The sequence below is a fragment of the Acanthopagrus latus genome, chromosome 12 (assembly GCF_904848185.1).
Source record: "Acanthopagrus latus isolate v.2019 chromosome 12, fAcaLat1.1, whole genome shotgun sequence".
Classification (NCBI taxonomy): Eukaryota; Metazoa; Chordata; class Actinopteri; order Spariformes; family Sparidae; genus Acanthopagrus; species Acanthopagrus latus.
Genome location: NC_051050.1, coordinates 23,148,216 through 23,164,704, shown reverse-complemented (window position 1 = coordinate 23,164,704; position 16,489 = coordinate 23,148,216). Strand labels below are relative to the sequence as shown.

Below are 16,489 nucleotides of genomic sequence, written 5' to 3'. Positions count from 1 at the left end.
GGCACGATGCTACGTGTGTGTGTGTGTGTTACATAAATAAATAAATCCAGAGGAAATAACATTAAAGTCTGTCTGTTCTTTCCTACCACAGACTATCAATCCCCTCCAATAACAACAATCTGATGCTAATACAATAAAAACAAAATACTGTTAGTAGTCTAGTAGATATGTTATTATCCTTTTACAGGATTTTTGTTTTAAAAAGATTAAGCGGGAAACAATAAAGACATAGCTGAAGAGGACACTTATCAGATGTTAGCTTAGCTGGCTAGCTAGATCATTTTACACTTTTAAAATATGTGTGGAAACACTGCTGAAGATAGTATTTTATAATTCACTGACAAACATCAGCTTTGATGCTTCTACAGTGTTTTCTTTTTAAAATAAGCTTAAAAATGTTGCCAAAGACAGCCCTTTTATTCAGTTGAGAAAATGTTAGCCTAGCTGGCTAGCTATACGCAATAGATTAGCATGCTAGCTAGACGCTTTTACAGATGTTTTGTTTAAAACAAGTTGGCTTAAAAGCTTTAAAATGTTGCTAAAGACGTCACTTTAATTGACTGAGAAAACATTAGCTTAGCTGGCTAACTAGATCCTTTCACAGGACTTTTGTTTTAATTTCAGCTCAAAACATACAGATGTAGTAGAAGATGGCACTTTTAAAAGACAAACGTTAGTTTAGCTGGCTAGCTAGATGCTCTTACAGGAATTTTGTTTTCAAATAAGTCAGCTAAATCTTTAAAAATATAGTTAAAGACGGCACTTTTAATTCAAAGGCAAATGTTAGATTAGCTGGTTATCTTGATCCTTTCACGGGGTTTTGTATTAAAATACGTGAAGAAACATAATAGACATCACAGAAGACGGCACTTTAATTAATTGAGGAAACGTTAGCTTAGCTGGCTGGTGAAAAATCCTTTAAAAGGACTTTTGTTTTGAAATAAGTGAGAAAAACATTAAAGACAGGCGACACTTTTAATTCAGAGAGAAACATTAGCTAAGTTGGCTAGCTAGGTGCTTTTACAGGACTTTTGTTTTTAAATAAATTGGCTTAAAACTTAAATTGTAACTGAAGATGGCATTTCTAATTGATCCCCTTATCACAAGAATTCTGATTTAAAACAATAAACTTTGGAAATATTGAAGATATATTTAAAGATGACACTTTTATTCAGTGATAAATGTTAGCTTAGCTGGCTAGCTTTATACTTTTAGAGGTTTTTTTTGTTTAAAAATGCTAGTGTTGATGTGTAGCTAGATGCTTTTACAGGATTTTTGTGGTATTATTGCTGCTTTAACAAAGTTTTAAATGCTTTTTCTTTCTCTATTTAAGCCTTCAAACCTGCTCAGGATGATTTAGGGACATTTTAGTGTTTCACTTGATTGTTTAATTCTGTGACACATCTTAATTTACACACATTTAATTGGACTTTAATTGAATATTCAGTGCAGATTCCTCTATTGACCCACATCCAAACACCCCTGACTCATTCTGAGATGAGAATAATCAACACATATTCACATTTAAGCTTCTGCAAGTTAATTTATGATGATGATTTATTCTTTTTTTAAAAAAAAAAAAAATCTAATGTTCGTACCACTCTTCCCTTGAACACAGAGAGACACATTTCTTGGTTATTTCCACATTCTTGGAACTGATGAAGCCGATTCTGACACCTGAGTCATTGTTACAGATGTGTGCAGATGCGGATGTTTTAATGTTTTAATGAACTTTTACATATTTAATTTGAATTTTATTGCACACACACACACACACAGACACACACACACACACACACACATCACAAAAGCCCTTACTCATTGTGGTAAGTGTCCATGAAGCCGATCTGTGACGACAGAGCGACACCGCCACCACCTGGTGACTCACCTGAACTACACACCGTGTGTTGTTCCCTCCCCTCCAACACAATGAGCGCTGTGTGTGTCACAATGTGCGGACCAGTCTGCATCTGTGAGTCCGGCGTCTGAACCAGGAGCCGACAGAGATGACAGACGGGGTGTTGTTCCGTGTGGTTCCGATCGGATCTCTGCTCACGTAGGAGCTGGTTCTGTTCTGTTCTGTTCTGTTCGGTTCGGTTCTGTTGTTGCTGCGGCGGTGAAATTAAGAATCCAGCCCGCGTTGAAGGGACCAGCATCGGATCCAGACCCGCCTCTCTTCGATCTGTCTCCCAGCTGTGTCCGAGATGACGACCAGCAGCAGGTACAGGAGCCGCGCGCCCCGGTCAGGTAAGCTCACACGCGCACACACACGCACACAGGTGATCAACCAGCGTCCCTCCTCGCGCGCGTCACAGCTGCTTTTCTTTTGTTAATTGATTAAGACACGTGATGTTTCCATCTCTCTCCTCCTCCTCCTCCTCTTCCTCCTCCACAACAACAACCCGGCTCGTCTCCTGGAATCTGGCGTCCTGGCGCAGATGACGCAGAGGTAAGAGACCAGGTGTGTTAATGATCCTTAATCAATCCTACAAAATAAAAGCCTCCCCGCTGAGACTAAGAACATCCCCCTTTTATTGTGTTGATGCTGGTGAAGCTTCCTCTCCTCTTTGTCACGCTGCTGCTTTAATTCAGCTTCTATCCAACATCTGCACACTCAGATCATCCATCACCTCATCCAGGTGTTCCAGATGCTTCAGTGTCAATATGTGTTGTTTCTATTGATCATAAACACCAATCAGACTGAGTCAGGGGTGTTGGGATGTGGGTGCATGGATGCATGTGCAAGAAAAGTCAAATTAAATGTGTCACAGTTTATTATAAAACACTAAAATATCCATAACTCATCCTGAGAAGCGTTTGTATGATAGTAAACTGTGTCACTTTGGGCTGAAGGGGGATTATAATCACCGCTGTCTGACATTTTAAAGATAAAATGATCGTCCTGTAATAAAGAAATGTCAGCTGTGTTCAAAAAATAACATTTTAAATTGAGTTGATCATTTTCACCACCTTTTCCAGACAGCATAGCATCCAAACTGTATCTTAAATGCTTAGAAATACAAAATATATCCGACTGAATTTGCAGGAAATATTTGGCATATGACTTATAATGTTATTTATGACAAAGATCAGGCGGCGTCTGAATAAATCGTCTTATAGCGGACCTGTGAGATCATTTTATTAGAGGTCTGTTTGTCCATTTTCACAGTTAAATACTCTGATTTCTTTAAAAAGGGCTGTTGAAGCGAGAGAGTTTTGCCTTAGCTGTGGTTGAAATTTCCCAAAAACTCCAAGCGGACGCCTTCAAATGTCTCTTTTTTTATTGTGACACAGCTCAAATCGGAGAATATTTGTCAGCTTTAGATCACTGAAGCGTATCAACACTCTGGATGACAGCAGCAGCATGTAGCGAGGCTAACATTAGCATGTTAGCACGACCGTCTGCAAAGTGGTCCAGTGGGTCCTGAGGCGGAGGTTCTGTCAGAGCCCACGTTGGCTGATGTTAATGTGATCATGACGCAGATAACTGGGTCTTTCAGTTTATCCGACTGTAAATAAACATTATTATGAAGACGACAGAACCAACAGGGTCGTCAGTGACGTCGTCTTGTAACTCAAACATTGCAGAGCTGCTCACAGAACTGAACCAGAACCAGCTCTCTCTCCCTTTCACAGAACTGCAGTCGTCAATACGAGCAGATTTATTGTGATTTTTATCTTTTTTTATGACCTTTTCTGAGCTGAGTTGGTTCCATGTTGGTGTTTGTGAGCGAGACAACGTTGTTCAGCACAAAACTAGATGAGATTTTACTTTAATGATGACAAACTGAGACTTCATTGACCCGACCCAGATATAAAACTTCATATAAACTCGAAAAACGATTCTATAAAAGTAGAATTTAATGCCATAATTTTGCCAGCTACCTGGAAAATGGTGCGTCGCTGCGAGACACGATAAAGAAACATGGATTTTTCCAACTTTGATGCTCCTTCCTGATCAGAAAATAAAAAATAAAGTTTTTTTTTTATTGTTTATTGTGTTTTAAGTGTTGAGGACTGAAGTTAAATGTGTCACCCTGAAGCCTCTTGTAGCTTCTCGAGTGAGGAATCAGTAACGTACAGCATCTCTTCACTCTGAGCATCGTTTATTTCCAGATATATCCTCAACAATCCCACGAGCAGTTTCATAATGTTTGCCTTCATCCGGCTTCACAGTTTCTGTCTTTGTCACGTCGTCCTGGTCGGCAGCATCAGCATCAACATCAGCAGCGGCGGCGGCGGCGAAGCGGCTGAGTCAGATCAGCGGACACAGACGCAGCGTTGCGTTTGTTCGCCAGCAAAGTCTGGATGTGTGTATTTTTGTGATACGTGTGTGGGTGTGACACAAACGCATCCACACAGACAAAATGTCAATATGGAAGCAAAACCAAAGCAAAGCAAAGAGAGAGAGAGAGAGAGAAAACTCCCCCACAGCCTACATATGCACCGCTCCACTTACTCAGTCGCTCCCCGAGCAGCAGAGCTCTCTAATGCACTCTGCGTTGGATTTGGTGTTGAAACGCTGGCAGTGGAAGTGTTCGGAAAAATCTAATGCATGACGGGAAGAGCTGTACTTTTATTTGACCCGTCTACTTAGTTCACATCACGCACCATCTGTCTCCTTCAAGCCTCGGCTTCGTCCTCGTCCGCTGTTGATTTAAGCCTTTTTCTCTGCTCTTTCCGTGTGCTCAGATGAACATGTATGCCTCCTCCTCCTCCTCCTCCTCCTCCTCCTCCTCCTCCTGCTCCTGCTCCTCTTGTGCCATGCTGTATTATGAACACTTGGGGTGGGGGGAGGACCTCAGGGCTTCAGTCTCTGTCTCTCTGCCACCCTCTCTCAATAAAACATGAAAGGAATCATGGGAATGTCCTACTAACGCGACTACGGCGCTGCAGCGACCGAGCTGTGGAGGAGGAACTGACCCAGATCGGGCCGAGCGTCGACTATTGTGACGCACAAAAGCTCCTGCCCTCAATATAACTGCTTTTCATTCAGTCCAAATTGAGTTATAACCATTTCTAAACGCTGGAGAGAGTCGCTCGAAGTCACATCCTGAAAATCTAACCACGTGAATGAATCTACAGTCCTGCAGAATTAAAATAAACGTCAACAAACCGCTCACATACGGCCAATAAAACCGTGATTAAAATGTGTTAATCGCCACAAATTCTTACACAGAGCCCCTTAAAGAGAAACAGCATCGAAGTTAATTTAATTTCTGGAGGAGATGGTGGTGTTGCAGCCCTTCTAGCATCACTTCTGCAAGCCTGAAGTCAGATTTTGTCAATAAACGAATTAAAATGGATCCAAAAAAGCTAATAAAACACATTGTTGGTGCTAATGCAAGTCATCCAAAAGGCAGAGAAGCGGTATAAACAGATTTAAACTGGCCTGATGTGTGTAAAATATTACACTTATGAGCCTGAAACACCTTTTTCCCCCCTCGTCTGTACTGCTTCTGTACTTCCTGCTGATTCACGACAACATATTTAATAATATTTGTGTCTTTGTGTTGATTGTTTCTAGGAAAAAGACTATGTTGGTTTTGCGACGCTGCCCAACCAGGTGCACCGGAAGTCTGTGAAGAAAGGATTCGACTTCACCCTCATGGTGGCAGGTGAGCGATGCTAACTCGTCACTGTTGCTACACCTCAACGTAGCGTGGATGATTATGATGGTGGCAGATTTAACGTCAAAATCTTTCGTTACCTTTTGAAACAATTAGTCTTTGATTTTTGAATATTTGTACCTGGCAGCGGTTGATGTTTCCCGCTTAAATTAACTGTCGCTGGAAGCTTTTTATCAGCTGTAACTAGCTAACGTGACATAAAGCTAACGCAAAACTGACAGTGGTCCTAAATATGTTTACAACTCTCAGGCTGCATATATTATAATATTGTGCTAAAAGTCTAGAAGCTAATGCTAATGTTGCTAGCTAAGCTAAGAGTGAATATCCTCTCCAGTTGAAGATTCATGTTCACCTTTTGATTAGTTTGGATGTTTAGCAAACTTTTGTCTGTAACTGCAGAAGAGCAGACGACCGAAAACCCAGCAAAGAGCCGTTAGCGTTAGCTTAAACTCTAATATAGCATTTGTACTGAAAAGGGGATTATTTTAAACAAACAGCCCAAAAAATAATGTTGTTTATGAATGTTTTTGCTGCACTTATTTTTGGAAATGTCACCAAGTTACACTGATGGTAGTTAGCCTGACATGCTAACGATAGCAGAGCAGATAAACACGCGTTTTTTAATCCATTCTTTGCACTTTCGCCCCTGAATTCTTGTTTCATAAATGCTGAATCTCTCATGATAGAGCGCCACGTCTGCATGTGGATTGGATCCAAAGCTCGTCTTCACACAGAAAGGGACTCAGATCCATGCAGGAAGTCCTCGTCGTGAGGCAGCTCCACCACCACCACCACCACACCTCCGCACCATCGCAGTCTTCACAAGTTTTTTCTCGCGTCCTGTGAAAAATGTGTCGCTCTGTTAATGAGACGAGTCACAAAATCTCTCTGCTACGCTCTCAATGCATCCTGTTTAACAATCAGGGGAAGATATAAAGACACCTGGATTGATTTTGGTTTTGTGATTAAATTTTTTTTAATGTTTTTGTAAGTGAAGGTTAAAGAAAAACATTGATGTGATAATTAAGTTTATAAAAGTGTGTCTCAGACAGTCTGCGTGGCGTTCAGGGACGTTCAGCGCTGCGTTGTGTATGTGAGGCTTTTATGTGGGACAGTCTGCTTTGGCTTCCGCTCAACACTTAGTAGTTTAATTAAATTAAATTCTTGCTCACAGCTTCTGTAAGTAAACTCCAAACTCTGAGTCATGTTTCCACCGTCGTCTTCCTGCAAGAGCTCATTTCTCGCAGGGTGACACTTTTATTCGAACGTGTTTCTGGTGAGAGAAAAGGGATCTAATTATTTAACAAAAAGATCTTTCTCTGTCGGGTTTGTTTCAGATTGTTTGACCGATTCCACAACTTTTGCTAAGGATGCATGTTTGGCATCGTCCACATGGATCCTGTAAATGCACTTTGTTGAAACCTGGTCTCAGGGTGGAAAAATTTGAAAACACCGCCCTTGCGTTCTCGTGTGGACGGCGAATCCGCATACTTTGCATATCTATGACTCCATCGCCCCACCCCTCGACCTCTAGCCTTCGACCTCTTGGTGTTGTGCCCCTTTAATGAAACTATATGTGTGTTTCTGTGTGTTCCAGGTGAGTCCGGTCTTGGTAAGTCCACCCTGGTGAACAGCCTCTTCCTCACGGATCTGCATAAAGACAGAAAACTGCTCAATGCAGAAGGTGAGTGAGTGACGATCAGATGTTTCTCTGATGATGACGATGATGATGATGATGATGATGATGAGATGAACGCTGTTAAATATCCGCTTGATGTGTTTGACCTGCAGAGCGAATCAACCAGACGGTGGAGATCACGAAGCACACGGTGGACATCGAGGAGAAGGGCGTGAAGCTGAAGCTGACCATCGTGGACACGCCGGGGTTCGGAGACGCCGTCAACAACACCGAGTGGTGATTACACATCGATCCGCCATCGATCTGAATGTTTGGTCTTTAACCTGTCAAATATTTCATATATACAACATAGTTGAAAACCTTTTGTGGCTCAAGAGGAAGTAAAATGATATATTGACTAAGTTGCATTGTGGGTAATGTAGGTGAAAGGTTTTGAAAAGTCAGTTGGACTCATTTTATAAACAAATGATCAAAAATCGATACTTCAGAGCCAGAGATGTCGCCTTTTTTAATTCCACACATTCTTCTTCTGTTTCAAAACCTGCTGCCTAAATTACCCACAATGCAACTCAGTCACTTAGTGACATCACTGGAGCCACAAGTTTATATTTAGATGTTAAAGATGGAATTTACCATCAAAGGTGACAAAAAAAACAGCAAATCGACACATTTGAGAAACGGGAACTGTTGATTTTTGGGCTTTTTGTCAAAAAAAAAGTAAATAAATTATATTCATTATTGATGCATCTGCTTAAATCTGCTTATTATTTTCTTAATTAATCACTGGGTGTATGAGCTGGTTCCAGGTTATGTTTCCAAGTGTCATCGAATCTTAACTTTTTATTTTTAACCCAAATTAGTAACTTTACTTCGACCTCACCAACTCTCTTTTTGCACCGAATCCAAATGTAAACCATCACATCATCATGTTATTGAACAGATTTATGCAGCTCTGTATCTTTTCTTGAGGACACAAACAAACATTGTACTTTATCGTTTCATCTGAAGGACTTGTTATTCTTTTTTTCTAGCTGTTTCGACTTGATTGACAACTTGTATTTCCCCACGCAGGTCCAGCAGAGACCTGAACTCTTAATTGCAGAACAGCAGGCTGGTGTTTCCTCACATTAACGCCTCCACAGCTTCAGCACAACCTGGATTTCCTCTGAAAACTAGAATTTAAAATAATCCGTTGATCTTTTTCTCTGACCTGCCTCGTCTGTTCAAGCTGTCGTTTCCTTTTTGTCTCGAGCTGCAGTATTGATCAGATTTCTTCAGGACATTAATTATATTTCACACACTCCCACTGTCCCTGTTGTGGCGACGTGTTATCAATCTGTTTTGTGAGCTGATTTTTTTACTTGTCTTCTTTACAGGAGCTTTATAATTCTTTCCCCTCTGTAGTAATTTATATTCACTCAGTAAAATGATTTTCTGACGAGGTTTCTGCAGGATATTTAAATACATGAGAAGGATTACAGACGGTTGTTTACATGTTTTCAGCCTGTGTAAGCTAACAAAATGATCCAAAGGCCTTTTGATTTGGTGAGATTACAGAAAAATAATGATAGTTTAACAGCTTCCTCTTGGACTGGATTCAGTTTTCTGTCTGTTTCTAAAACCAGACATGTTTTTTCTCCTTGAGTGTTTTCTAATTAACCGGATGAGTTGTTTCAATGGCTGCTGAGAGTAAACATCAGTCTGAGCACAGTTTTGCATCCCGCCGTGTGAAAACTGCTCCCTTCAGCAGCGACTCCCCCTGCTCATCAGCAATGAGGGTGCTTGACGAGGCTATTGAATATTAATTACTCAAGGTATCAACACTGGATGAGCTTCTGAAGTCTTTCACACGCTTGGCTGCAGACTGATACCACTCTGGAGGCTAGCTTAGCACGAAGAGCTAGCCTGCCGCTGCTTGAAGTTCAAGTATACACAGAGCAACAGCTCATTAAATAACGAGCTGCGTTGTCGTCGTTTGAGACTCGTGTCTTGTGTCTTGCAGTTGGAGGGCAGTGACGGACTACATCAACCTGCAGTTCGAACAGTACTTCAGAGACGAGAGCGGACTCAACAGGAAGAATATCCAGGACAACCGGGTGCACTGCTGCCTCTACTTCATCCCCCCGTTCGGACACGGGTAAGTCACATCTCATGCACACGAGCCATTTAATGTTCATGCATGTGTTCATGCAAGCTCAGTGAAGTTCACGTCCTCCTCTAGGCTTCGTCCAGTCGATATCGAGTTCATGAAGGCCCTGCAGGACAAAGTGAACGTCGTTCCTCTCATCGCTAAGGCCGACTGCCTCACTCCCTCTGAGATAAAGAAGCTGAAAGAGCGGGTAAGAATATACATATATAGAGCGACACACATTTAGATTACATAAATAATAATCCTTTAAGACCAGATTTGACCTGCCGGATGTATGTGACTGGATGTAAAGTCCCTTTTAGTCGCAACAGCTTTTATACTTTATGCATTAAAAGCAGGATTTATTCACTTGCCTTTCTGTCTGTGCAGCGTCTCTTCTCGCTTCTCAGCGTTCAGTGTTTGTAAATCATATTTCTGCACTGAGTTAAACCCACAAACACTATTAACATTTGTAGGAGCATAACAGAAGTCTGGAGATAATATGATATATATGTTGTTTTCTTCCCAGCTTTTTATTTATTCATTTTAGCTAACTATGCTAACTGTCTATTCTTTACTTTAAAGTTGCTATTTGTAATAAAAAACATTCTTTGAGCGTCATTCACAAATTGTACCTTTAAACTATATAAACTGCTAATTCATTCATTCATTCATTCATTCACTCATTCATTTTAGCCAACTAAGCTAACTGTCTATTCATTGTTTTCAGCTAACAATGCTAACTGCTCATTCATTACTTTTAACCAACTAAGTAACAGACTTTAAGTAATCAATGTCAGCTGAAATAGTTAGTGATTATTTATTACAGTTAGCTAACTATTTAAACTTTTAAGCTGTAACATAAAGTAATAGTTAGCAAGTAGTTTGATAAGTAAGTTAGCTATTACATTCGGCTAACTATTGCACCTGTTTACTCATTGATTTTTAGCTAAGTGTGCTAACTATTTACTACTTTAAGCTAACCATTTAAACAGCTCACTCATTACTTTTAGCTAACTATTTCATCTGTTTATTCCTTTCTTTTAGCTCACAATGCTAGCTGTTTTAGCTAACCATTTTACTTGTTTTCTCATTGATTTTAGCTAATAATGCTAACTCTTTATTCCTTACTTATAGCTCACCATTTCAACTGCTCATTGTTTACTGTTAGCCGAATATTTCACCTGTACACTCACTGATTTTTAGCTACTAATGCTTTTTTCTGTTTATTCATTAAATTAAACTTTAAACTGAAGCTTATTTAAAATGTAAAAAAAAAAAAAAAAAAAGTAATCATATTTTTAAATGCTTCTTTTAGGTTCTGAAACTAAGGAAAGTTATACCTGTAAAACTTGGCTGTTGATCAACCAGGCTTAATCTCACTGAAACCAAAAAAGCATATTGATATTCTAGAGATTTTATAGATTTAGTGAAATCAGACCAGAAGCAGTTGAGGAATCTGGAAAGAAACGTCGAACCTCAGCTTTAGAATTTGGTCCAGTTTCAGCTAAATTTAGTTTTGGATGACTCATGCGTCGCTCCACAGAGATTTATCTGGACCGAGTTTAATAGGTTTTTATAGGGCAGTGGCTTGTTTGTGTGTGTGTGTGTGTGTGTGTGTTTACTGTTATCCATCACATCTCTCGTGTGTGTTGTCCTTTCAGCTGAGGGAAGAGATCGATAAGTATGGGATAAAGATCTACCAGTTCCCCGACTGCGACTCTGACGAGGATGAGGAGCTCAAACGACAAGATAAAGAGCTGAAAGTGAGCTCGGTTCTGGTCCGAAGAGTCCAAACGCACGCAGTTTGTTGTTTCTGATTGTTACGTTGAAAGGCATTTTGGCGTTTTGACATAGATACTGTTTGATCTTGTGCTCCAGGAGAGCATCCCCTTCGCGGTGATCGGCAGCAACACTGTGGTCGAAGCTCGAGGTCAGCGAGTGAGAGGGCGGATCTACCCGTGGGGCATCGTGGAGGGTAAGAACCTCTCCGTCCAGTTACCATGACGACGCTAATTGTCACTGACGACTGGGCCCGATGTTGATCTACTTCTTCCTGTTTCTGTCAGTGGAGAACCCGTCCCACTGCGACTTTGTGAAGCTGAGGACGTTTCTGATCAGAACCCACATGCACGACCTGAAGGACATCACCAGCGACTGTCACTACGAGAACTACAGAGCTCAGTGCATCCAGACCATGACCAGGTGTGTGTGTGTGTGTGTGTGTGTGTGTGTGTGTGTGTGTGTGTGTGTGTGTGTGTGTGTGTGTGTGTGTGTGTGTGGCAGGATGACGTATATGATCTACATAAGCTGAAGCATAAATCTGACATCCTAACAATGTTCGCTGCTCGGAGAGTTTGACAGAAAGAGAGATTTTTTTTTAGTCGCTGGCAGCGACAGTGGATGTAAACAGTACAACTTAATTTGTATTGACAGCGCGGTTGTTCTGCCAACAGCGGAGGAGTGAGGGAGGTGATGAAGTGCAGTTTCCCATGAAGAGAACATTTCTTGGGATCTTTAAGCTCCTCGCAGGCTTCTGAGGGTTTAACTCATGAAGATAAACGGCCAGAAAATGTGATATTCAGCTTGTTCTTCGTCTTTTTCTGAACCTCAGCTTCACTGTTTTAGTTAAAGTGAAACTCTCCCCAAAATGCAACAAGGCTTTTTTTTTTTTTTTTTTTTGTGAATGTACAAACCTTCATGTAAAAGCATAATTACAACAAAAGAGGCGCTTTTAAGATTTGCCATATTCTCGTTTTCAGGTCAAACTCATTTTCAAAAGGGGTGCTACGGGCACTGTCTTTTGCTAGTGTTTTGAAAATAGTGATTTTGATACTTTGGTAAAAGTTTCGAAACAAAACATACATATACATTAACAAAAAAAAAGCCTTGGTTGCGTTTTGGCAAGAGTTTCACTTTAACTTTCATTTGAGGGTGCTCTGATTGATCGTTATCAGCCAATATTGGTCCAAAATAGTGTGTTTACATTTTTTAAAAGAGCCAGTCAGATGAAATATGAAGGAAAGGTAGTTTGTCAGAGTCTTGCAGTGTGTTTGACTGAGTGAGCTAACAGCTAACAGAGCTAAGCACACAGCAGGACTGAGAGTACTTCAGCCGAGTCTGGAGGTAAAAGTACTTTGAGTTTGGAGTAATGGACACTTTACATCAGTGTTCATTAAAAGACCTCAGTAGGAAGACAAAAACACAAAATTCTGTGTCCTATTTCTTAGTTTATAGATACATTTTTCATTTTGTCCAAATTATTTCTTTAGATTGAGCACAAAAAAGCCCAATTCATCTGCAGCTTTTTTGAGAGAAGAACCTGTAAAAAAAACAAAACTCTGTGTTCAGCAGCAAACAGACACAGTTTGCAGGTCGTGAAGCGCCTGAGGAGTTGCCTCAGGAGTCGGTGGAGACCAAAGACGGAGCTAAAAGAGAGTAAATACATAAACATTCCTCAGATGTAGATTGGACTTTGAATCTGAACATTTCTGTGTTTGGCGCCACCCAGTGGTAGCATCAGACAAGACACCGGGGACATGAACGGCCTTTATTCAACCAGTTCTCATTGTGAATGTATTATTTTGATATATATAATGCAATTAGACTAATTTAACAGATGTTATAATCACACAGTTCTGCACATTAAGGCTTTGAAAGAATCCAGTTTCATGTCTATAACACAACTCAGACAGAAAAATAAAATACAGAGGATTCATTTTCTGTCTCTGCGAGCTGATTTCTGCACCACAGCGACACAAAAGAGAAAACCGCCGCGGCTTCCTCGTTGTCATCCATCATGTTTATCTCTAATCCTACAGCAAGATGAACGCAGATAAGCGGGTGGAGAGCCCCATCCCACTCCTGCCGATCTCCACCCCGGATGTGGAGGCGGAGAAAATCATCAAAATGAAAGATGAAGAAGTGAGTGGATGGAAAAGAAAATAACCCTCTAATACTGAATAATGTATCGCAGGGAAGGCATTACGTAACCCAAAGATGCTGATGTGAAATGATGACCTATATGTGTTTATTACATAAGCCGTGTCTTCATCCTCCTCCTGTGTCTCTGTTCTCTCGTCTTGGTGTCATTGTCACTCCCTCTGCAGCTGAGGAGGATGCAGCAGATGCTTCAGAAGATGCAGCAGCAGATGCACGACCAGGACCTGTGACTATAACCCCACGTTGCATCTGTTGCAACGACACAAAGCAGATGAAAAAGTGGAAACACATAGCTCAGACGGGAAACCTTTGAAAATAGCGAACTCTCCAGGGGATAAAGATGAAGGAGTCGTTTTTTTGCAAGTTACACCCGTCACAGAGAAAGACAGCATGCTGGGAGATGTTTTTAAATGTTTTTGGCATCATATAAACTTTCATACATGTAGTTTTTTTTTAAATGCAGTCATTAGCCAAGTGAAGTCGACACGTAGTGAGGCAATAGAGAGTAGATTGCACTTCGTTAGCTTAGCATCGCGGTACATTTCCGAGCGTTTTTTTTCTACCTGAAATACTAAATGAGAACAAACGCACCGAGCCGTCGAATCATTTAGTAGTTTTTATGCACTGGTTGCGTCGGCGCCTGCTGTGTGTTGATGTTTGGTTTTAGTGGCATCTGCAGTTTAATACTGGAACACCACACTGTTGGTTTTAGGTATATAAAATTACAGAACTGACATATAACGTACAAGAACACACAAATATTAGAGATTAAAGGCAACAAAATTCAAATTAAACACAGTTTGTTTACAAATTAAACTCTGTGTTTATTGTAGTGGAAGTGGAATGTGACTAAGTACCTTTATTTAAGTGTAAATTCCAGCCCATTTCAGAGGCAAAGGTTGTACTTTATACTCCACTAATTTCACTTGAAAGCGTTGTTATTAGTCACTTTACAGATATCAATTTTTATACCCTTCTGTCCATCTTAGATTTTAGTTTTATAGTCTTTATTTGGCACAATTAAAAGAAAATATACACACAAATAACAACAAGGATGGAAAATAATATGCTTTGCAGGAAAAGGGACAAAACCCAGAGGGTTTGTATGCAGCCTCCACTTACAGTTACAGAAAATGCATAATTAAACGTACAGAAAGTAATTAGAATGCATTAAAAGATGGTAAAGTAGTGGCTGAGCTGCATTGTGGGTAATGTAGTCTAGCATCACACTCCTATATCATTGTTGGACTCATTATGGATGGTTTAAAACCAAAAATGATTAAAATTAATCACCTTTTTTATTCCACACATTCTTCTTCCTTTTTAAAACATCATGCCTACATTACCCGCAATGCAACTAAGCAACTTAGTGACATCACTAGAGGTATTTAATACACTTTAATGTGTAAAATTGCTGGGGTTGCCATTTACTTTTAACAAAATGCCGCTCGACATGTTAGAAAATATCATTTTTAAAGTTAACATATGATTTTGGGCTGTTGTTTATGAGAGAAATGTGAATAAAAATCTAATTGTGGTCACATATCATAGTCAGTGTATAGTTTACATGACCACACATGCATACAAAACCTGTGTCAACATTGACAGAGATGTAGGAAACATAATCCCACATTATGATGGCTGACATAACCCACGGCGACGATCCAACCGCTTATAATGTACGAGTGCATATTCCGCTAGAACAACAGTACTATCGACATCTTTCACACCTCAGCGCTGCAGCGTGAGTGTGTGTGCTCATGCATACATTTTCTCTGACTGTGAGGAGTTTTCTTCTCAGCATGGTCGGCGTAGTAAAGCCATGAAACATGATGCACACATTCTTCAGACAATCTCGTCCATGTATAAAAAGCATTTAAACGTGCATTTCTTTTCAAAGCAAAGTTTACAATCATGACTGAACATCAGAGAGGGAAGAAGCTTGTATAAACAATCCTGTGTACAGTATTTACATTTTGAGAGCATGTGTTTTTTTGAGTGTGTGTGTGTATAATATTAATATATAACAATCAGTGTTTCTCACTATCCCATAACTGTTGTTACAAGATGTGATGTCAGTGATCATGTAAGGAGGATTTAGAGTCGTATACAAGCCTGTTGCAGATCCTCTTCCAGTATTTAACACAGAGAAAACTGTCACAGTTGAAGCAAGTTCCCAATAATTTATTAGCTTTACAATAATAACAGTAATAATAACTCATTATTACTAATACTGGGGAATAAAATCTTTGTTTTCATCTAAAACTGTGTGTTTTCTTTGGGCAATAATAAACTTTTAACCAGGATGATTCTCTTATCTGTTTAATGTTTTTTTATTTTATTATAAAATTGTCATGGATTGAGACGTTTGAACTTATTTTCCTGTACAAATCCTTACTTTAAATTAGAATTTGTTAAGATGACTTCATTAGCAGATAACCTGCGTGAGTCTTTGTTAATGGCGGATGTTCTTTTATGAAAAAAATATGTAGAGGGGATGATGCCACTTTTTGGCCATTAGGGGGCAGCAGAATGAGATGTAAACTCAATAGGACATATTATTATCATAAAATGGAGAATAAATGGTGAGTATGCTAGCAAACGTTGCCTATTTACACATTTAGTGGACCTTAATAACATCAGCATTAATGTTAATGTAAACCTCGTATGAACAACCCTCTTGAAACAACACATTTTTGTGTATTATTACCCTATAAATAATAAAAGTAGTGGTTAGTGTAGCCGTAATTGAGTCAGCCACCATGAGCTAGGCTAATGGTCATACATCAAGTGATGTTAGCAGCTAGCACATATTTTACTGTGCAACTGCTCAACTTTTCTTAACTTTTCTTTTTTAATGTTATTTCTTCTTACTAAAGGTACTTAAAGTCCCTTTAAAGGATAAATTTGCATTTTCACCCGACCGTCAACGCCATTCCCCCTGTTTTTGCCATCACAATGTAGCACAATATTGTATTAATTAATCTCTGGAATGCCTTTAATTTGGTATTTTTCTTAAGCTATACTTTGAGCTATGCAAATGTCAGCTTGCTAACATGCTCACCATGGCAATGCCACCATACATTATACTGTAGGTTTAAGGGTTATAGCTGCTAACTGTAGCTACCATTAGCTAGTTAGCTTCATTAG

At 39.8% G+C, this 16,489-nt stretch overlaps 1 protein-coding gene and 1 long non-coding RNA gene across 3 annotated transcripts; one reads left to right on the top strand and one right to left on the bottom strand.

Moving 5' to 3' along the window:
* Window positions 1-1,582: 1,582 nt before the first annotated feature.
* Window positions 1,583-2,028, bottom strand: LOC119029496. Its single transcript, XR_005078007.1, has 2 exons — window positions 1,889-2,028; window positions 1,583-1,731 (listed from the first exon to the last, which is right to left on the bottom strand). It is a non-coding gene; the product is annotated as an uncharacterized LOC119029496 (long non-coding RNA).
* sept5b (septin 5b) lies at window positions 1,747-15,645 on the top strand. 2 transcript variants are annotated; one of them, XM_037116321.1, is made up of 12 exons: window positions 1,747-2,247; window positions 2,439-2,461; window positions 5,528-5,618; window positions 7,228-7,314; window positions 7,422-7,545; window positions 9,272-9,406; window positions 9,491-9,608; window positions 11,062-11,163; window positions 11,279-11,375; window positions 11,467-11,602; window positions 13,219-13,321; window positions 13,507-15,645. In XM_037116321.1, the coding sequence occupies exons 1-12, from the start codon at window positions 2,205-2,207 to the stop codon at window positions 13,567-13,569; spliced, it is 1,122 nt and encodes a 373-aa protein (XP_036972216.1). In that variant the 5' UTR covers window positions 1,747-2,204; the 3' UTR covers window positions 13,570-15,645. The 2 variants fall into 2 exon arrangements, with proteins under 2 accessions (XP_036972216.1, XP_036972217.1); XM_037116322.1 differs by having other exon boundaries at window positions 1,748-2,247; window positions 2,439-2,449.
* Window positions 15,646-16,489: the final 844 nt, after the last annotated feature.